Source organism: Hoplias malabaricus, chromosome 1 (genome assembly GCF_029633855.1).
Source record: "Hoplias malabaricus isolate fHopMal1 chromosome 1, fHopMal1.hap1, whole genome shotgun sequence".
NCBI classification, from domain to species: Eukaryota; Metazoa; Chordata; class Actinopteri; order Characiformes; family Erythrinidae; genus Hoplias; species Hoplias malabaricus.
Genome location: NC_089800.1, coordinates 18,566,228 through 18,590,108, shown reverse-complemented (window position 1 = coordinate 18,590,108; position 23,881 = coordinate 18,566,228). Strand labels below are relative to the sequence as shown.

Here is a 23,881-nt window from a genome sequence, read left to right as displayed (position 1 = left end):
TCACAACAGATTTCTGCACAGCTTCAGAGATCCCTGATCCATATGCATGTAGAAGGAAGGCAAATATTAGCCATTGTCCCCCTTCATCTGGTGCCCTCACTGCTTTTTTTTTTTTTTGCGTCATTTCTAATCTAGCGTTGAGGCCCTCGACTGAAGCTGAATATTCCATTTGCTGTGATAATGGGGTGCTCTTTCAAATGACTTGATCTTTCAGATACAAATCAGCAGACGCCACGTCCCTCGGCTGTTCCAGGAGCGTGTAATGCTATCACAAACAAATGCTGCTTTCATCCCATACCTCAGCTGCAAACTCCACAGGTGTGTGTGGAGAGAGAGAGAGAGAGAGAGAGAGAGAGAGAGAGAGAGAGAGAGAGAGAGAGAAACTGGATGAGCCTTTGAAACTGTCCACAGGAATGAATGAATGCACTGGAAAAAGGGTAGGCGGTGGGTCCAAAGCCTTCCCAGAATCACTGGGCACAAGGTAGGAATACACCCTGGAGGGGGCCCCAGTTCTTCACAGGGCAACACACACACTAACACATTCACTCACACACTCACACCTACGGACATTTTTAAGTCGCCAATCCACCTACCAACGTGTGTTTTTGGACAGTGGGAGGAAACCGGAGCACCCGGAGGAATCCCACGCAGACACAGGGAGAACACACCACACTCCTCACCGACAGTCACCTGGTGTCAACCTATAACATCAGGACCTGCTGCGCCACTGTGCAGCCCCCATATCTCAGAAAATTTAATGTGCATATATATACTTTTCTAAAGATGTCATGCTTTCTTCTGAAAGCAGAAAAACTCCATGGATTTCCAACTTCACATTTTAACTACACAGACAAAGTCATTGTGAAATCACACTTAAGAAACTCTCGCGTCCTTCCTTCCTTGCCTTGTCTTTCCTCAAATGTTGTGAATTCTCCTGACTGAGTCATTTCCACTGATGTAAAAGTGGTGTGTGTTTGTCCAGCGGAGCAGAAATGGATTCTTCCCCAGAGCAACAACAGAGGAAACATTTACATGAGTTCAGAGAGGAAGCCTTAATAGCCGTATTGCCTTGTAATGGTCATGTATTGTGTGTTATGAACTTGGGGATCTATTTTCCATCAAGGCTCTTTGGGGCCTGGAGGCGTTCTGCCATGTTAAACCTGAAGACACGCATCGATTAAAGTAGAACAGCCGGCCAGAGCAGCGCCGATCTCCACTAACGTCAATTTAAACGACTCCAAAAGCTCAAAAAGCATTTTATTCTTGTGTAATTATTTCTCAGTTCAGGCTCCTGGACATGCCGTTTGATGTCAACGGATATGATTTTGTATCTCAGGAGAGCAGAGGTGGGTAAACGCCTACAACCTTTTACATTCTCATGTAGAAGGTCACGTACTTGAGAACATTTGCTCCCAAATTTTGTCCACACCCCTTAGAATGAGTGGCTGAATATCATTAAGAGGATAGAAGTGTTGTACTGGTACGAGTGGATCAGACACAACAGTGCTGCTGGAGTTTTAAACCCATCAGTGCCAATGCTGGACTGAGACTAGTCCACCAACCACAAATGTAAAGCCAGCAGCATCCCGTGTCCACTGATTAAGGACTAGATGACAATAAACAAAACTGTGATGAGCTACTGTTTCTGACTTTACATCTATAAGGTGGAACAATGAGGGAGGTGTGTCTAATGGAGTTGACAGAAAGTGGACAGTGTTTAAAAACTCCAGCAGCACTGCAGTGTCTGATCCACTCGTACCAACACAGCACACACTGTGTCAGTCAGTGGTGCTCCTAAGCACTGAAGAACAGGGGGAAAGGGGGTTAAAATGAAGAAATATATTGATGTCTGCTCTCAGTAAATTACTGTAAAATGCACAGGAAATACAGTAATTTTACTGTAATAAAATAATACAGTATCCAGCTGTAAATTACATTTACAGTTTGTTGTTTTACTGTCGATTGTACTGGCACCCGTAAAATGTACAGTTTTTGTTTCTTTTACAGTGTACACCCTGTAAATGTAGAACTACAAAGTTTACCTGTATGTTCAGTAGAGCTGATAAGATAAGTCAAGTGTGTGTGGAAACAAGGCTGCTCAGTGTATACCACCAGTGCATATGTACTCACTTCAGTTCCAGAGGCAGGAGTTAAAAGCTGAAAAACAATGTTGCATCACCTTCAGCGCTGCTACACACTAACTAACAAACAGCCTCAATGACACTCTTGACATTTACAGAGAGGTGGTCTGTCAGGGGATCTTTTGGCACCCAAGCGCCAGCACATTCCTTCAATTAACGAGCTTTAACCAGACGAGAATGGCGTGCCGCTTCAAGCAAGTCACCGTAAACACTCTTAGCACCTCCACCACAACAGCGGACACATCTGGGTCACACTGCAGCTGCACACTAGCAGCTAACCGAGTGGAGAGAGAGAGAGAGAGAGAGAGAGAGAGAGAGAGAGAGAGAGAGAGAGAGAGAGACCTGGGGGAAAAACACAATGTGACCATATGCTTCAGTCAAAAGCAGCAAGGGATTTGGGAAGAATGGGGCTGGACTGCATTGACCCTAGATCCTAAAGTGATCCTAAAGTATGTGCTGATTTCATTCATTCATTGTCTGTAACCGCTTATCAAGTCCAGGGTAGTGGTGGGTCCGGAGTCTAACTGGAATCACTGGACACGTCCTTTACAGGGAGACACACACTCACACATTCACTCCTATGGACACTTTTGAGTAGCAATCCACCTACCAACGTGTGTTTTTGGACTGTGAGAGGAAACCAGAGCACCCGGAGGAAATCCATGTTGACATGGGGAGAACACACCAAACTCCTCACAGGTGGTCACCCAGAGCGGGACTTGAACCCACAACTTTACATACCAGGGCTCTCAACTAATTAAAAAATAAATAAATAAATAAAATAAGCAATTTGTTTTTGTGTTATGTGATTAATCACAATTAATCTTACTTTTTTCTTCTTACAACTAAAGCTTTAAATAATGAATCACAGTAAGATGAACAAAACAATGAGTTATATTTATATTAGTAGTGCCAATCAATTTAAATGCTACCAATCATTATTTACTCATTATTAATCATGATTAATCACTAGGTAAAATGCTACTATGTCCTTGTTTTAGAGTTATGTTCATGTCAAACTAGCTAGAAGGAACCCATTTTTCATTTATATATTTATTTATTTGTGTTTAACTTCAGTGTAATTTTGATAATATTCTAATTAGAGTCTCTTAATTTGCTGAGCAGAGGTTTCAGCGAGAGCTTTAGCATCAAACATAGAAAAACTCAGACACGGGAGCTTTAATGGAGAACATTAATGCTACTGCAGCGCAGCACGTGCCTCAAAAATAAAACACCTTCACACTCCAAGTGAAGTAGGAGCACAGAAGCAGCAGTGTCGGTGTGTGTGTGTGTGGTGTGTGTGTGTGAGTGTGTTTTGTATATACATGACTAGATAAGTCCACTAATGTGTCACCAATAAAGACATTAAAAACGAGGAGTGGTTCTCCATATCTTTTTTCCATGAAATAAGTAAATATTAAATATTAATTAATTAATTCATTCATTCATTCATTATCTGTAACCCTTATCCAGTTCAGGGTTGCGGTTGGTCCAGAGCCTACCCTGAATTATTGGGCGCAAGGCAGGAACACACCCTGGAGGGGGCGCCAGTCCTTCACAGGGTGACACACACTCACACATTCACTCACACACTCTCACCTACGGACGCCTTTGAGTCGCCAGTCCACCTACCAACGTGTGTTTTTGGACTGTGGGAGGAAACCAATGCAGACACAGGAAGAACACACATATTAAATATTATGTAAATATAATATACATATAAACTATGTACCCGAAAAAAAACCCTTCTTAGCTCCCGACTCTTCCAGAATTTATGGATGTTATCCATCATTCCCAAGCGTGTGTGTCCTGCACGAATATGTAAGTGCTCATTAGTCACACTCCAGAGGAGCTGTGTCCAGGTCCAGAGGCCTTTTTACTGGCTTCTCTCAGACAGGTGATTTACAGAGAGGACGTCCACTCTAAAGGGCAGTGGCCAGAGCATCCCAAATCCCTCCTAATAGAGGAGAAGCCCAGGCTCTGGATCAGTGGCTTTATGCCAGAGCTGTGCTTTATGGCGTGGACTTTTAGCACTCATTTATGGCACTACTCCACTTTTATAAGGTGTTTTTCAGCAGCTCCCCATTCTACCGCCCTCATGTGGAATCTCAACCTTCAGCTGTTTTCTCTAGGGGTCACCACAGTGGATTATAAGGATCCACAGATTTGACTGTGCCCCTCCACACAACTGCCCTATGCAGCCAGGCTAGGGACCAGCACTAGAGACACACCAGCATCCACACCCCCAGTGTCTAGGGGACACGCACTCACACTAGTCACTGGCCAATTTGTCAAAGCCAGTCCACCTGTAGGAGGAATCCAGAGCACAAGGAGGACACCCACACAGACACAGGGAGAACACACTAACCCCTCACAGACAGTGACCGAGGCAAAGATCAAACCCAGGACCATGGAGTCCATTGTTCTGAGAGCAGCAGGTGTGTTCTTTAATTTTCTAATGTGCTTCTTTTGTAGCTGTTTCCTTTTTTATCTGTAATGGCTTCTGAATAGCTGAACATCCTTTCAGACCCAGGGTGTTGTGTTGTCTTCCCACTGGTGGAGAGATGGCAAGATGGGCAGCAACAGAATTGATAAGATCTTGTCTGAAGGCTAGAGAAATACGCTTGGGTCCGGTCGGAATGTTGCAGGTAGGAAATTTAGGGGTGGGGGAGTGAAGTAACAGTGATTTCTCCTCCCTCAACATCCATGGCTGAGGTACCTTTGAGCAAGACACATAACTCCCAACGTCTGTGAGGGGTGTGGTGTGTTCTCCCTGTGTCCAAGTGGGTTTCCTACGGGTGACTGTCTGTGAGGAGTGTGGTGTGTTCTCCCTGTGTCTGTGTGGGTTTCCTCCGGGTGACTGTCTGTGAGGGGTGTGGTGTGTTCTCCCTGTGTCTGTGTGGGTTTCCTCCGGGTAACTGTCTGTGAGGGGTGTGGTGTGTTCTCCATGTGTCTGTGTGGGTTTCCTCCGGGTGACTGTCTGTGAGGAGTGTGGTGTGTTCTCCCTGTGTCTGTGTAGGTTTCCTCTAGGTGACTGTCTGGGAGGAGTGTGGTGTGTTCTCCCTGTGTCTGTGTGGGTTTCCTCCGGGTGCTCCGGTTTCCTCCCACAGTCCAAAAACACACGCTGGTAGGTGGATTGGAGACTCAAATGTGTAAATAGGTGTGAGTGTGTGTGTGTGTGTGTGTTGCCCTGTGAAGGACAGGCGCCCCCTCCAGGGTTTATTCCCGCCTTGCACCCAATGATTCCAGGTAGGCTCTGGTTCCACCACGACCCTGAACTGGATAAGCGCTTACAGATAATGAATGAATGAATGTGTGCGAGTGTGTTTTTATTACCTTGTATGGGTTATATGTAGATGCACAATTTTGTTGCACTGCTGTGCAATGACAATAAAAGCATGTCCACCCTTAGATTTATATTTTATATTTACATACTGTGTATATGTACTTTGTATGTCACTTGAACATCAGTGTTGTAAACCTTGTGTAAATGGATCACTTTAAATCTAATCTGCTCAGAAAGCCTTCCTGAAAAACCTGTAACACTGGGGCAAGTGGAGGCTCAACACACAGTAAAAGGACGGCATAAATGTCTAAATGGCATTGTTCTGATAAGGATTTGGCTTTTCGTTAGCTATTTCACTGCAGTGGTCTCACAGAAAACTCTTGTCATTGATGACCCTGGAGCAAGCTCGTCTTTAACTGAAGGAATACATTTGCTCCTCCGATCTTCTCCTGTCGTTTACGAGACATCCACAGAGCAGCGAGCAAGACGTGTTGAGGCAAGAGGGTCTTCGCAGGTGAAACCTGTTGAATTATGGATTCCAGCTGTGGGCTGCCTGCATAATGTTACTGCTAACGTTATATGTTAATGTCCCGCCCTTCTCCTTAGCTGAACCTAACAGTGAGAAGCTGTTCCGACTCGAGGCCCTGACTCAGAGCTTTACCGAGCCTCCTGTGGCGAGGGTTGCCAGGGAATTCCAGCCCACTTCCAGGCAAATAACCTCCGATTTATCACTGAAGAGCAGGCACCTGCTGTGCAAACAAATGCAGCCTCTCCTACGCAGCATCCCAGCCACCAGTGAAAACCACTGACGTAAAAATGCCATCACAATGTTCTCTGAGTAAGAACACTTACTACAATCAAATCCTCACAACACTGTAAATTCAGTTCATGTAAACAATAACAAAATGTCTGCTCTCAGCCTATATTTCACAACAAAAACAAGACAAGAATTAAATATTAATTTAGTCTAATCTGAAGTTCATCACTCATTCATTGTCTGAACCCACTTATCCGATTCAGAGTCGCGGTGGGTCCAGAATCACGGGGTGCAAGGCGGGAACACACCCTGGAGGGGGCAGCAGTCCTTCACAGGGCAACACATTCACTCACAGAAGTTTTTTATTTGCCAATTCACCTACCAATGTATGTTTTTGAACCATGGGAGGAAACCCACACAGACACAAGGAGAACACACCACACTCCTCACAGACAGTCACCCGGAGGAAACCCACGCAGAGACAGAGAGAACACACCACACTCCTCACAGACAGTCACCCGGAGGAAACCCACGCAGAGACAGAGAGAACACACCACACTCCTCACAGACAGTCACCCGGAGGAAACCCACCCAGACACAGGGAGAACACACCACACTCCTCACAGACAGTCACCCAGAGGAAACCCACGCAGTCACAGAGAGAACACACCACACTCCTCACAGACAGTCACCCAGAGGAAACCCACGCAGACACAGGGAGAACACACCACACTCCTCACAGACAGTCACCCGGAGGAAACCCACGCAGAGACAGAGAGAACACACCACACTCCTCACAGTCACCCAGAGGAAACCCACGCAGACACAGGGAGAACACACCACACTCCTCACAGACAGTCACCCGGAGGAAACCCACGCAGTCACAGGGAGAACACACCACACTCCTCACAGACAGTCACCCGGAGGAAACCCACACAGACACAGAGAGAACACACCACACTCCTCACAGACAGTCACCCGGAGGAAACCCACACAGACACAGGGAGAACACACCACACTCCTCACAGACAGTCACCCGGAGGAAACCCACACAGACACAGGGAGAACACACCACACTCCTCACAGACAGTCACCCGGAGCGGGACGCGCACCCACAACCTCCAGGTCCCTGGAGCTGTGTGACTGCGACACTAACCTGCTGCACCACCGTGCCGCCCTAAAATGAAGTTATATGTTTTTTTAATTTAATGAACAATAACTTTCCTAAGACATTTTTAGTTATTGTCAATTAAACTAGATTAAACCGACAATAATCTGATTACTAAAATTAGACTAAAACTCACACAAATTTTAGTCAAAAGACTAAGCCCAAAGCTAAATCAAAGTGAGCTGCCAAAATTAACACGGCCTTACAACAATGCTGCAACAGAATAAAGCCTAGAGCATGGTTTCCCCGACAGAGATTAAGCCTAGTCCACTGCCTTTTGAATTGTGATATTCCATTGAAAGTAGGATATAGCTGGGGACTAATCTTAATCCCTATCTGGGAAACCAGCCATATAAAGCTCACTCCGGCTCACAAGGTTCTAGACAGGGTTCTGTCAATTGAAATCACTGCTGTATTGCTTCACACCTCAGTCCTGGTGAGGGGAATGGGTGGGGGGGTTAACAACCCTATAGTCAGTGCTTGGCATAGGACATTGCCCCACATTCTCCTGTTCTATTGGTCAGTGCTTCCTCCAAGCTGTGGGTGCTGTTGAACACCTGTGGGTATAAATTAAAGCAGCAGTATACACAGAAGCGTCCAGAAACTTTAGGCCATACACGGTGGAAGATTTAAAGTGGACTCCCTGCTGTGCTTCCCTCAAAATAAAGTGCTGTTATGAGGATGGTGAGGGGAAACAGCTGGAGAGGGGCACGTTAATCAGGTGAGGAGTTAAACATGGCAACCCGGGCTCCTCTCACTGGGACGATTCTGCTGATACCTGGGGACGTGGTGGGGATGTGAGTGTGTGTGGGGCGGGCAGAGTAATTAATCTTTCCCAAAGGCTTAGCACAATGACGTCAATGTGACAAATGGACTCGAGCTTTCAGTTTAATACACACATCAGCAAAAACCTTACAGTGGCCTCTTTGTTCCTAATTATTGCCTATTTTAGCAACACCATTTACCATATATGTGCACTTTGTCGTTCTACAATTACGGACTGTACTCCATCTGTTGCTCTGCATACATTGTTAGCCCCATTTCAATGAGCATGACCCACAGAGAACCACCACAGAGCAGGTATGTGTTGGGTGGTGGATCACTCTCAGCACTGCAGCGACACTGACGTGGCGGTAGTGTGTTCTGCGCCGAGTGGATCAGACACAGCAGTACAGCTGGAGTTTTTAAACCCTCATGTCACTGCTGGCCTGAGAATTGTCCAAAAGCATCCATTCAACAGCTTCCTGTGTCCACTAATGAAGGACCAGAGGGCAACCAACACACACTGCCCAGCGTCAGATGAGCTATCGTCTCTGACTTTACATCTACAAGGTGGACCAACAAGGTAGAAGTGTCTAACAGAGTGGACAGCGAGTGGACACATGGTTTTAAATCTCCAGCAGCACTGCTGTGTCTGATCCACGCGTACCAGCACAACACACACTACCATCACCTTAGTGTCAGTGCAGCGCTGAGAAGTTTTGTATAATATTGTAAATAGTTTTGTATAATATTTTCGTTTCCATTCATCCAGTGCCCTTAAACTATGCTCTCAGTTTTGCGTAATTCATGCTCTGTGTGTGTGGCATGGAGGGAGCGTTTACAATCTGCACTTTCAACAGATGTTCCCTCACTTCAATGAATCAGGAATAAAAAAAATAATAAGCAACTGATGTAAAATAAGAAGACGCTTTTGTTAGTGATGGCTGGAAATGAGCGTGGGTGCTGAAGGTAGAGCTGAACAAGGAGTTTAGCAAACATTTTTACAAGCTCTTTACTTTCTCGTCCTTCATCTTCAAGAGCCAGACTTTTGAACTGAACTTGGCTGAGGGGGTAAAAAAAAACAACATCAAGCTTTTCTCCCGCTCTTCACTCTCTCTCTCACACTCTCTCTCTCTCTCTCTCTCTCTCTCTCTCTCTCACACTCTATCTCCCTTTCTGAAGCAGCCAAGCCCTTGTTGGAGTGTCAGAGTCTATTATTTAGCATATATAACAGACTCAGGGAGAGGAGGAGGGAATAAAATGGAGAAAAAAGTGAATTGGCTTAATAGGTTTATGCAAAACAGCCGCCTTCTGAAATGAGCCATGTGTCATATTAGTCGTCTTTGAAGAAACAGTCGTACAAAGAGGAAAAATGCATGGCAAAACACACAGGCTTGGCATCATGTACGTTCTCCCTCTCTCTCTCTCTCTCTCTCTCTCTCTCTCTCTCTCTCTCTCTCTCTCTCTCTCTCTCTCTCTCTCGCCTCTCTCTCTCTCGCCTCTCTCTCTCTCTCTCTCTCTCTCTCTATCTCTCTCTCACCTCTCTCTCTCTCTCTCTCTCTCTCTCTCTCTAACCTCTCTCTCTCTCTCTCTCTCTCTCTCTTTGGAAGGTGCTCCTGTTTGAACAAGAGAAGGGTGTGTGTTGGTCGTTTGTGGAAGTGGGTGGTGATCTAGGGGGCTGGGGTTTGGGAGGGAGGTCTCTCTCTCTCTCTCTTTTTCTCTTCCTCTAGGGCTGGCTTAATCCCTCTTTCATTAAAAAAAAAACAGACTTTCCAGCACGTTCTGAGCCGCATGTGCCACCGTCCTTGTGCCTGGCACATCAAAGCCTAATTGACTTGATTGAGTTTGAATTTCAGAGCCGTGAAAAGTGGGAGTCCTCTATCACCCCCCCTCCCCCCACCCCACTTCACCCACCCCAACCCGCTCACATCGCCACATGAAAGGTGCCATTACTTTGGAGCACTTCTGAAGGTGAGAACCTGTCGTTAATCTGTAAAGCTGCTAACACTGACAAAAGACACAAAGAATACCGCAGTATAATGCATTTCTATAAGGTGCTAATATCATACGAGGAATACAATGCTCCTTAATGAACTGCAGCTCTGGAACGTAGCCGCACTGATGAAATCTTCCTAACCATGGAGAAACACACGAGCCTCCACGACAGAACACAATGGGCCATACATATGGGAGTGTTTCGGATTTTAATGTTTGAAAAATAGCCAGAGAATTGCTTACAATTAACCTTCTCCGAATCATTGGACAATTATTGGAATGCAGGAACACACCATGGACAGAGTGCTACATGCTCACCCTGCCACTCACACACTCACACACCTAACATTGTTTATTTGGACTGTGGGAGAAGACACAAGGAGTATACACCACACCAAACTCCTCACAGGCAGTGGCTCCAAGAAGGGTTGAAACCCACAACTCTAGGACCCTGGAGCTGTGTGACAACAACACTACTTGCAGTGCTACCATTAATGAATAAATTAATGTTCTGGGTTCCCCAAAAGGTGGCACACGGCCCACAAGAGCGAAACCTTTGGCCGCCACCAACACAGCCACAGTCACATTGGGTTTGTGACATGTGAAATTCTTATTTTTTTCACCGCTACTGCTAGAATACCAGTGCTCTTCAGATGTGAAGCTGCAGAGACAAAATGCAGGAGGGTTTACAGCACTGATTGCTGACCTCACACGCCACGCCCATTTCAACAGCTGTTTCTCAGTATGAGTTCTTGTGAGTTCTTACGTTCTCATGTTCTTGGGAAACGTCAGAAATCGCAGCCCAAGGCCTGTTCTGTTTAAAAGTACACATCTAGCCAAGTACAGTTCAAATACCCGGATGTGTTCTTGCTCGGCCCGTATTATCGAGGTTGCGCTTTCGCACCAACCTCAGCGTGATGGCTTTTTCCCGCCACGGAGGTGGTGACTCATCAGGTACGTCGGCGTTCCGATTACAGAACGACCACAGCTTCCTCACGTCCTCAGAACTTTGTGCTCTCAAAGATTGTACAACCAACTTAAAGTATTGAGAAACAGCCGAAGTGAAATGCAAAAACCCAGTGTGACCGGGGCTTAACGCTACTGGTGCCGAAAAGAAAAAAAGCAAAGCAATCAATGAGCATAATCATATCATCGTAATAGTAAGATAATTACATCAATACAAACTCCCGTACTGTATGAAATAGTATGAGCGTGACACACTGGTTCTTGCCTTTGCGATGATATATATATAGAGAGCCCAGCTTTTCTCATCCCTGGCTGAAATTATTCATAGTGTACAGTTAGACTCTCTAATAAACATCAATCCAGACAACAATATACTGGTATCCAGCCCCTGATATCTGTGTTCCCCAGCGTGGTTTCATGTTGAAGACGAGATAACACATACAGTTCTGTTATAACAGGCGACTGAACAATGATTCCTCGCCCAATCACTGGCTCTGTTACTACATCTGTGTGCGCCAAGATCTTGTGCACATGCTAATGGCTGCTGTAAATCAGTCCCTGAAGCCCCAGAAGAACTCTGGAGTCGATTAAGGGCAATGCTGCTGCAGGAATCCCGAAGGCTAAGATGGAGGCTGGCCGCCCTGCTATCACACACATGGAGCTACTGCCAGGCACTGGCCTGATTGCTTGTCCGTGTCCTCTGGCCGAGCAAATATTGGTCGGTTTCTCGGAAATAAGCATCTGTAATGTTTATCCTAGAGGCTGTGGAGCTAGAGACTTGTCCATGTGCATCTGGTTCGGTCCTGACCGCCGTGGAGTAAGTTAGATTGTGAATCCATTGCTTTAGTCTGTTGAGTGAAAGCCTAAACTAGGGCTGTGCATTATTTGTTATCACAATATTGCAATGAAGAAATGACCAACCCCTTTTTGTACCTGCTTGCTGCAGATCCCTGTCCAGTCTGTGAAAGCAGTACTAAGACTAAAGTTGCATGTGGTCAGCCTACACCTATAACACAAGTGATACTAATCAGAGTGAGCTGGCGTCTCCTGTGGATCAACAGTGATATGGAGCTGCTCTGTGCTCTCTCCTGAGTCTCTCTCCTTTGTTTTATTCATTCGAGAGCAAGGCAGCGAAAAAAGAAGAAGTAGAAGAAAAAGAAGAAGAAGAAGAAGAATAAGAGGTTGAGATATTAAACAAGGCACAGGTGAGATTTGGTAAGTGTAGACCTAATAAATAGGAACATTCATTCATTGTCTGTCAGCACTTATCCAGTTCAGGGTCACGGTGGGTCCGGAATCACTGGGCGCAAAGCAGGAACACACCCTGGAGGGGGCGCCAGTCCTTCACAGGGCAACACACACTCTCACATTCACACCTACAGACACTTGTAAGTCGCTAACCAATGTGTGTTTTTGGACTGTGGGGGAAAAAAAACAGAGCACCCGGAGGAAACCCACGTGGACTCAGGGAGAACACACCAAACTCCTCACAGACAAGTCATCCGGAGCGGGGCTTGAACCCACAACCCCAGGACACTGGACCTGCTGCACCACCGTGCCACCCTAAATAGGAACAGCAAAAAACAATATTTTACCTTAGCGCTGATCTGCTTCAGTATGGATAGGCTGAAGGATCTCGGCCATATAATCTTTCATATGAATGTTTTCTTTCAGACCCAGGGTTGATTGCTTTTTGGTGAACAGCCTCAAACAAGGAGATGATCTGAATAATGTTGAATCTGCTGCTGTCCAGTCATTGGTCAGAGTGTACGAATGTCTAGAGAGTATATGTTGCATGTTGTATGTATAGGAGTGTGTGTATGTACAGTTATGTATGGATGTGTGTGCATGAATATAGATGTATATATACATAGATATATATCCATATGCGTAGTGTTTGTATGCAGAGTATATGCTTTGTTTATTTAACATATTCATTTATGTCTTATTTTTTTCTGTATATATATATATATATATATATATATATATATATATATATAAAAAGAGACGCACAATGTCTTGATTTTTCTGTGTCCTGGAGTGTGTAGACATTCTTAATTTTCAGGGAAGAGCTTCGAGTTCTATAAATGAGAGGGTTTCTTATGCTTCCACTGTAGAAATTAGCTGATTATTAATGGAGCAGATGTGTTACTATAACTGTGCCCACTGACAGAATGCAGGGGAGCAGCAGATTCACTTTTTTCAAGCTGGGAATATTAACCTGTGCTCACACATGTTTGTGTGTGTGTGTGTGTCTAATCATCATCCAGATTTTTGGCAGTGTTTCAGACAGCCTGTTCACTAAACTAGGCCAGGGGATGTCCGTCACCTCTCTCCTCACCTGCTTGGTCTTCTGTGCACCACTCTGTCCCTGCCAGCCCAGCCTGATTCTGTGGGGGTTTCTAAAGAAGAGATGCAGTGGTCCGGCAGAGTGCTCAGAGACCAGGGCTGCAGGATGCAGACAAAATACCAAGTTGTGATTTTCTTTAGAATATCTGGGATATTTTAGGTTTCAGTAAAACCCAGTAAAACGGTGAATGGACCAGTTCAAAGCCCCTCCAGGAAAAGCCAGTAAACTTGGCTTTGCCCCCAGCCAGTTAGGTCCTTTCATAAAAGACCAGGCTCCCATCTCTTTGAATGAAGAGAGGCCTTGAAACCCAACATTTAAAGCAACCATGACATTTCAAAACATATCTGAGACCACTCATGAAATTGGTTTATATTCTACAAATTGTAATAAATATTAGGTGTTCAAATAAGAGCTGAAAAGCACATTTTTGGGGTAGTTTAAATTCAAACCTTCTTCCCACACTATTGTGTAACTTCCCACACTATTGTGTAACTAGGGACCTGGAGGTTGTGGGTTCAAGTCTCGCTCCCAGTGACTGTCTGTGAGGAGTGTGGTGTGTTCTCCCTGTGTCTGCATGGGTTTCCTCTGGGTGACTGTCTGTGAGGAGTGTGGTGTGTTCTCCCTGTGTCTGCGTGGGTTTCCTCCGGGTGACTGTCTGTGAGGAGTGTGGTGTGTTCTCCCTGTGTCTGCGTGGGTTTCTTCCGGGTGACTGTCTGTGAGGATTGTGGTGTGTTCTCCCTGTGTCTGCGTGGGTTTCCTCCGGGTGACTGTCTGTGAGGAGTGTGGTGTGTTCTCCCTGTGTCTGCGTGGGTTTCCTCCGGGTGACTGTCTGTGAGGAGTGTGGTGTGTTCTCCCTGTGTCTGCGTGGGTTTCCTCCGGGTGACTGTCTGTGAGGAGTGTGGTGTGTTCTCCCTGTGTCTGCGTGGGTTTCCTCCGGGTGACTGTCTGTGAGGAGTGTGGTGTGTTCTCCCTGTGTCTGCGTGGGTTTCCTCCGGGTGACTGTCTGTGAGGAGTGTGATGTGTTCTCCCTGTGTCTGCGTGGGTTTCCTCCGGGTGACTGTCTGTGAGGAGTGTGGTGTGTTCTCTCTGTGTCTGCGTGGGTTTCCTCCGGGTGACTGTCTGTGAGGAGTGTGGTGTATTCTCCCTGTGTCTGTGTGGGTTTCCTCCGGGTGACTGTCTGTGAGGAGTTTGGCGTGTTCTCTCTGTGTCTGCGTGGGTTTCCTCCGTGTGCTCCAGTTTCCTCCATGGTCCAAAAACACATGTTGGTAGGTAGATTGGTGACTCAAAAGTGTCCATAGGTGAGTGAACGTGTGTTTCGCCCTGAGAAGCACTGGTGCTACAAACAAGATTTGTTCCTGCCTTGCCCCCAGTGACTCTGGGTAGGTTCCGGACCCACCGTGACCCTGAACTAGATAATAATTACAGACAATAAATGAATTAAATTATATGTCACACAACAACACTTTAAAACTTATTTGTACACATGTAAATAGTTTGGAAGAGCTAGAAACATCAATCAGCTCTGCACACACTCCATACACTAACCGATGTGTTTCAGTCAGATGTTACAAATGGAAAAGTGGCAATATAAGTTTTTTTCCTTGTCGTTGGCCATGTTTTGCTCTCTGTGTGTCAAAATGGAGGACTAGCTCTAATGATCCAGCTAAACCCCTAGAAATCAGCTTTTCGGAGTCCAATATTGTAATAAAAACCAACAAAGCCGTCTTTTTACTGTTGGTTTTAGGTCATTTGGGAAGGCAATGAAAGAGGCTTGTCTGTGCCTACACACAGCGCCAAAACACCAGAACACACTGCAATTACATTGCTCCATACAGAGACTTCATTCCTTATGCAATACACTGTAAACACACAACAGTTCTGTGTAAACCAGCTGTGTGATGTTGGTGTGAGGTGGTTGAATATGGGCCTTCTTTATTTTTAACCTGACACAAAACATATTTTTGAGTCATGTAAATCACTCTGATTCATCCCACTTCCACAGTAGCAGCTGTGATTGGCCAAGCTCATTTGCATATTTTATTTTCTATATAGCAGCAGCGCAAAGCAAAAATCTGTTTAAAAAAATGTAATAAATAAATAAAATAACAAAAGTTTATGCCCAGTTTAAGCTCTTGTTTCTCTGCGCACACTAAGGCTATCCGGATCAATCGCCTGCTTCGCCTCAGCCAGCGCTCGCTTACATCATGCTACAAGCCCAGAACGGCCTTTCGATGCCTTGGGACGGCTCTGGTGAGCTGCTACTCACTGAAGTGCAAGCTCCACTGATTTAAGCCAGCCTTGGCTGGAGACCTAATGGAGCCCCAGAAATTCCACGCGTGACTTATAGCTTTAATCAGACCCGAAACGAAGTGCCATAATGGGAATAATAGAGGCCTAATGAGCAGCAGACCCAGATGGAAAATTCAACAGCGCTTATGACAAATAATCTCAGTGTCGGCCGCGCTCCAATCCATTTACCTAACACTAGCAGGAAATGCATGCATTATAAATTTCCATTCATAATATACGCGATTGTGCAGCATTGCGCAAGACAGCAATCCCAACCTCTTGTATTCCCAGGCTTTTTACGCAGCCTTTCTTTTGTTTAACGCAACAATGAGTCATGCACCACTGACCATTTATTTATCCCCTCAAAGCTTTCTGCTCGTTTTATTCGTCAAACCTTTATTCGTGAAAGATAAACACAGAAACTGTGCGCTCTGTTTTTACAGGCTGCTTTGATTCAATCAGCCGGGTGGTCACATGATCTGAAAGAAGTTGGGGAACGCCAATCTGAGAAGGAAGGAGAAGAATGAGAAGACTGTCTCCCAGATGTATTGACCAGGAGAAGAGGAAACAACATGGCGGAAGCCATGCTCCACAATCTTCCCCACACGCCGCCGAGTCATTAAGCAAAGGCAACAGTTTAGAAAAAAAAAAAAGAATCGAATCTCGGTGGCACATCATAAGCTCCACTTCACAAAGGTCATCGAAAGACACTCGGTCATATCAGGAGAAGGAAAATTACTCCCGCAAACCCCTATTAAAATGGGCTATATGGATTTTTATCTGCACAATTGAGTGAGGTGAGGGAGAGGTTGACATTTCGTCTCCGGGAGAGCTGCGAGATTCCATCACGTCGCCCCTGTGCGCCTCAACCTCTCGACACCTGCAGATACATCAGGAGAATGAGATGTGCCAGCGTGATGTGTTCTTCACTCACCGACGTAGACCGGGGTGCACCCGCGGGAGCTGAAGCCACACTCTATTTCTGCTGCGCCATTGCTTCCGTTCTAACCTTGATCCAGTTTGTTAATTTCCATTATTGCTCGATTAGCACAGGTCGGTGTGTTTGGCGTGTCTCGTACAGTCAGGGGTAGAATACGTCTCCTTTTATATGAGCATCCAAAGATTGTCAATGCTCTTTCTGACAAACCCAGATATAAAAATTGACAAATGAAAATACACAAATGAAATGTAAAATTGGCACGGATTGTTTGCAAACCATTGCAGAATCTGTTGCTATGAGACTGCATTTGTGGGCGGAGACTGACGAGTTCAGTGGGGATTACAATGACCAGTGAGAAGAGAAAACAAAGTGTGTTCTACAATATTGAACTGCCCCAGTTCAGTTACACAATAAAGAACTGGCTGAAAGACTGAGTAACAAATGCTAATGTTAGCATATAGCTCAGTTCAGAGCTCCCAAGAGGACACTGGGAAATACATAAGATAATGATCAATTTAAAATTCCCCAATCTCACAGAAAAGCTAGCTCACACAAAGTCTTCATAACTAATACCTCTGAGGAAAGAACAGAAAGCATGGCTGAATGAGGAGAACCAAAATAAAACATAAATAATTAGCATCTAATCGGATTAGCACGCTTTACCTGACCTGGAATCAAGATAAGCCAAACGACGTGCTAATATGAAAGTACCGAGGCGGTTACCGTCAAGTGATACAATGAGATGAATGCTTCTCAGACAGCATGTGCATGCAAATACACACACACACACACACACACACACACGTATTAATCCTGCAGAGCTCTAATGAGGTCACCACTCAGCTGTGGGCTAGCGTCATGGCAGATTGGCTTCCTGAGGATTTGATGCTGTTGCAGAAATCCTAAAGGTTGGTCTGGTGGGGATTAAAACACATTCACACAACCTAGGCGCACACACACTCACAGGTGTTTGTATTTCCTACTTTACGGGGTATTACCCTTAACTTCTGTATTACTGTTTCTGTATGTTGCTAAGCTACAAGATGGGATCTTATGTTAGTGACTCAGACATGAGTCAGATGTATATTCAATGCACATGGCAAAACACCTGGACACTGCTGGCTACAAGCTACAGCTATGTCCAAATGTCTGTGTATACATCAATATCCTCTGAAAACAAAGCTATTAATAGGAAGTGGTTCCCCTCTGTGCAACAGTAACAGTTCCTTTAGTTCTGGACCATAAAATTCACTCAGAGGTTCCTCCGCCATGTTTGGAGGGCTTTTATAACCTTCTAGCTGACATTTGGCATTGAGCCTTTGAGCAAAGGTGTTGGACCATGATCAGAGCCCATTAGATATGTGACTCGACCAAAAAATGTAAAAAGGTCATGCTTTTCATCCCCAGAAAGTGACAAATACATGTTCACAGTGCGCAAAAGAGAAATAACTGTTATCAGTGTCTTACCTGTGTTAGTGCGGTATGTCCCAGTGTGCCCTGGGGGAAGAGTGTCCCCCTGACTCTGACTCAGGCTCCTCATGGCCGCTTTCTGGTAGACCCTGTCCTCATAGATGGGGTCGATGTGGTGCTCAGGGGACTGTAGGGGCCTCAGCTCGGGGCCTAGGTGGCTGTGCTGGCTGCTGTATGAGCCCCGGGATCCTGGCAAGGGAGAAGAATGCGTCAGTAGCAGTAACTAGACCAGACTGACATTGCCACAGTAACAGCGGAGTTGAAGTGGGCTGCGGTGGCCCAGATTTTGCTATTTTGATATTAGCAAGTGGCCAGGGTACATTTTTATGAGCCTTCCAAGTGATTTAGGATCACATCTTCTGGAAAATATAGTCAATGACCAAAGCTGGGAAGCTTTATTCCCCTCCAGCTTATGTTAAACATTGAGTGTATTGACTATAGGCTTGTGTACAGTAATTGAATTCTCTTATTAAAGGGTTTCTTTGGACAGGGGTTTTGCATTAAAACATGCTGGGTACACTGTAGAGAAGCACGTCAGCTATGTAATGTGAGCAGGGGTGCCAAAACATTTGCACACCACTCTAAATACTTTATACACTGGACTGAAAAGAAGAAGAAGAAGAAGAAAAAAAACCTTCCCAAAACCATGTTTTAAAAGGATATAAAGGCTATATTCACATTTAATTGAATCCACTACAGTTTGTATAAAATTCATAGAATGTTTCCTTGCCATTTGCCAGCTCTCAGGTCTCGTTGTATGCTGGGAAAATGTCCAGTAAATGGCTCAAACTAAGAAACAAACGAAGTGTGTCAATCCAAACTGGCTCAGGAGCGCTCTCCCTTTCAGGTCCGGCTGAGAAACGGCATCTGGAGGTTTTTGGGTGGTGTAGAGACCTATTTCATGAAAAGAGATGAGGATGCTGCTCTATTCCTGCTCCATAAGTGGGTAACATGGACGTATTTTTGCTGACACGTTTACACTGACTCCATATTTGGGAGACGGCTAACTGCGTAAAAGTAAACACAGACTGAAAGTGCCACAAAACTGAATGGGTCGAGTTACAGATTGTCAAGATTGTCAAGTCGGACTGACGGAGGCGGATGCACACGCTACAACACAGACTTTTATTTACAAGGAAATAACAAAACAAACACAAACACAAACTGACTCGAGGGCAAACACGAAGCGAGGAAAGAACATAACTAGGAATTCGAACAAAACAACATTACTTGGAGTAGGACACAAAACGAATGACTGATACTAGTCATACAAGTGACACCAGGGAACTTAAATACACGAACAGACGAGACACACCTGAAACAGATAACGAGGATGACGGACAAGGAGGCGGAACAAGGGCGGGACAAGGGCGGAGACAAGGACAAAACCAAACAGAGCCATGTGCTGAGAGAGCACATGGCGGGGAAAACAGACCAGACAGGACGAGGGTGTGACACAGATGAGTTCTGTGGTAATTTCAACAGTGACTAAAAACTTACAGACATGTTAAACTACTTATTCAAACACATGGTTCCACCTTAAAAGATGTATCAATTTACATTACTTAAGGTGGAACTGACTGAACATTTAGGGGAGCGCCAACTGCATGAAAGTAAATGCAAACAAGAGGCGTTACAAAACTAAACCACTTGAGTTGCAAATGAGTTTCTGTTTAAGTTTAAGTTCAACAAGCTACAGTTTGCTTCTAACTCAATCATACCATTCCACCTTAAAAGATGCAGAGATCCTGAATGAGCACAAAGCGTTGCTGTAAGAACAGTAGCTCTCTAGAATCGTCTATGTTGCCTTTAAGGCCAAAAGATGAGATAAGCTCAATGGCAGACATCAAAGATAACTGATCTTATCTCTTCTATGGCCTTGTTGATTTATGTCCTATTGATTCTTAAACACCATCTGCTGAATTCTGTGAGTTTTGCAGTTGATGCTGCTTGTCACAGCCCTCAGAAATGTGTGGAAATGCTCCACAGTAATATCTCCGTTCCCTCTCAATTTTATGAGCATGAAAGGGTTCTCTGGAGAGCAGTGAGCAGATGAGATTGAGGAGGAGTCTGAGCCCCACACACTGAGAGGGGCTAGAGGAAATGGCATTAATATTCAACACACACACTGTCACACACACACACACACACACACACACTCACACACACACACACACACACACACACACTACAAAGACGCATGTGTATCACAGTTTTCCACCACTCCGGATGTATTTGGCCTAAGCTAAATTCAAATTCAAAAACAAAACAATATTCTTTAAAATTACCTCCTTGTTTCTACACTGTCCCATTCTCTCAGCTTCACTGACCACACAGAAGCACTTCGTAGTTCTAAAATTACACTCAATAACCTTGGCACCGCCGCAACGTTCAATACTATTCTATGCTTACTTGATAGTGACAAAATCTTGTATCTCCAAATGGTGGGTCAGGGGTTAAAGAGTGGCACAGTGTTGCATAACGAAGAGAAAAAAAAATGATCAGCTGTTAGCCATATTAGCATTTTCATCAAATGATCTAAGGGAAAGCTGTTAGCAATTTACACTCACTGTCTTTGAGAGTGTCCTTTGGAGTCGTGTCCTTGGGAGTCACGGAGGATAATGCTTTATCACGAATGTCTGCCCAAATTACTTCTCTGATTTGGCTTAAAGTTTAATAAAGTAGTTCCCCTTGTCTGAAAGTGTGAGTAATCAGTGACTGGGCTGAGGCCAAATCCCAAATGTTTCCCTACACTCTTCATAGGGTGCAGTGTAGGTCATAAAATAACATTGTTTCTGCACAAAAGAAAAAAAATGGAATATTTTTATGCTCTATTAAAATGCAGCATTATAATGCAAATGCATCCTGGTGCATAGTTTAAAACATAAATAATAACTGCATTTTGGAAGTAGAAAATAAAATGACAATGGCTGATATGAGGAGTGGTCACAGACTTTTGAATGGTAGTGTCAGCGTGTGCTGATCCGACTGACTGTGGACTGGTTTGGTTCTTTCGTTCTGCCTCGTTTCTATTCAGCGTCTTTGCCACTGCCTCTCTGTCCCATCTCTTTTGTCCATGTTAAGCATTGATGTCAACAGCTCAGGAGGGCTTCCCAACATCCTTTTGAGAGCTTTTTGAGGGGCTGACTGGCACGCTCAGTGAGGCTCTTTTCCACTGTTCAAAGCGGCAAGTGGAACCTTTCAGTGAGGAGAGCAGTGGATGAGAGGTAGTGGGGTTTGGGTTGTTTTTTTTTTTTTTCATTTTTTGGGGTGACTATCTTTTTTTTTTCATGTATCCCAGTGGATCTCTGCCTCAGCCCTAGAGGACTGGAAGACTGGAGGACTGGATGGAGTTAGGGAGTGTATGGAGTCGCCTGGCTGACACTGATAAGGTGATTACAGGGGGAGCCCACTCTAACTTCGGCTTCTCATTGTCTGAAATGTGCAGTTGCATTATGCTGATGGAGCCTTTTCCAGAGCAGCCAGCCAAACACTGCTTGGGCTTCCTGCTGCAAGTTGTATGCATTTCAATATCCACACACACACACACACACACACACACACCTTAACATGGAAAATGGGGCAGATATAGATGACCCTGTTTTATATTGTCACTGTGTTGTGAAACTGTTGAGGCCCGCTAGGTTACACATGCATCAGCCTCAGCCATTGACTTTCTGAAGAAATCATGTTGATATTTTTTATTGTGATATATTATATACTAATGATACACTTAATAGCCCTTCTCCACATTCGTGAACCTAATTTGCAACCATTCGGCACGTTTCCACAAACATAAAATGGTTTGTAAAACCAGCAAAAATTTTTCACCTGGAACCAAAGGAGAGTACATTTTTCAGTGGCATCTGTGGGTGTGCTCAGAGCTCAGAGCCTCAAATAAAACATTGTGCACAGTGAAGCTGTACGAGATCATTTGCAGCATTTTATATAAACATATAAAGAGAATTAAAAACAGGAAAGTGTGTTTTCTGTGTTCAAAGGCTGTGTTCAGAGTGACATGAGGTCTGTTGGCTACCTTTCTCTGCTGTTCACAAGTTCAGTAGGATGGGCTGGAACTTATTTCCACACATGTATCATATTATCTATGATCTGACCAGCGGTTACAGACAATAAATTAATGAATGGCCAGTGCTATATAGATTTCTGGGAACCACAGCTCGTTTGCTCATCCTGGATTGAAACCCATAGCACTGGAGGAATATACTATGATTATTATGTTTTATATTCAGGGGTTGGACAATGAAACTAAAACACCTGGTTTTAGAACACAATCATTTATTAATATGGTGTAAGGCCTCCTTTTGCGGCCAATACAGCGTCAATTCATCTTGGGAATGACATACAAGTCCTGCACAGTGGTCAGAGGGATTTTAAGCCATTCTTCTTGCAGGATAGTGGCCAGGTCACTACGTGATGCTGGTGGAGGAAAACGTTTCCTGACTCACTCCTCCAAAACACCCCAAAGTGGCTCAATAATGTTTAGATCTGGTGACTGTGCAGGCCATGGGAGATGTTCAACTTCACTTTCATGTTCATCAAACCAATCTTTCACCAGTCTTGCTGTGTGTATTGGTGCATTGTCGTCCTGATACACAGCAACGCCTTCAGGATACAATGTTTGAACCATTGGATGCACATGGTCCTCCAGAATAGTTTGGTAGACCTTGGCAGTGACGCGCCCATCTAACACAAGTATTGGGCCAAGGGAATGCCATTAAATGGCAGCCCAAACCATCACTGATCCACCCCCATGGTTCACTCTGGGCATGCAACAGTCTGGGCGGTAGGCTTCTTTGGGGTTTCTCCACACCGTAACTCTCTCGGATGTGGGGAAAACAGTAAAGGTGGACTCATCAGAGAACAATACATGTTTCACATTGTGAACAGCCCAAGATTTGCGCTCCTTGCACCATTGAAACTGACGTTTGGCATTGGCATGACTGACCAAAGGTTTGGCTATAGCAGCCCGGCCGTGTATATTGACCCTGTGGAGCTCCCCGACGGACAGTTCTGGTGGAAATTCTGCCGTGATTTGGGCAGCCGTGGTTTTATGTTTTTTGGATACAATCCGGGTCAGCACCCGAACATCCCTCACAGACAGCTTCCTCTTGCGTCCACAGTTAATCCTGTTGGATGTGTTTCGTCCTTCTTGGTGGTATGCTGACATTACCCTGGACACCGTGGCTCTTGATACATCACAAAGACTTGCCGTCTTGGTCACAGATGCGCCAGCAAGACGTGCACCAACAATGTGTCCTCTTTTGAACTCTGGTATGTCACCCATAATGTTGTGTGCATTGCAATATTTTGAGCAAAACTGTGCTCTTATCCTCTGCTAATTGAACCTTCACACACTGCTCTTACTGGTGCAATGTGCAATTAATGAAGATTGACCACCAGGCTGGTCCAATTTAGCCATGAAACCTCCCACACTAAAATGACAGGTGTTTCAGTTTCAATGTCCAACCCCTGTATATGGCTATTCATTCATTCATTCATCTTCTGTAGCTGTTTCATCCAGATCAGAATCACAGAGCACAAGGCAGGACAACATTCAAGCACCTGACCCAGGATTCCAAGCTGTTCAGTGGCACCAGTGAAGATATAGAAATGCAACAACAAAGAGCTGTGATTAAGAAAGTCCTTCGCAAGGATCTCACAGAGTGAAACTCACCCTCTGAGCCCTTTTTACGGCCTATCCGGAAGCCAAGTACTTTGTCCATGTGGAAGATTTGG

At 44.9% G+C, this 23,881-nt stretch overlaps 1 protein-coding gene across 2 annotated transcripts in view; it reads right to left on the bottom strand.

Annotated features, from left to right (window-relative positions):
• The window catches only part of ctnnd2a (catenin (cadherin-associated protein), delta 2a), a 386,140-nt gene that overhangs the window by 164,641 nt on the left and 197,618 nt on the right, over positions 1-23,881 (bottom strand). For both annotated transcript variants that reach the window (XM_066663258.1, XM_066663348.1), the window contains one exon: positions 18,122-18,313. In XM_066663258.1, coding sequence (XP_066519355.1) covers positions 18,122-18,313 — 192 coding nt within the window. The remainder of the gene's footprint in view (positions 1-18,121; positions 18,314-23,881) is intronic.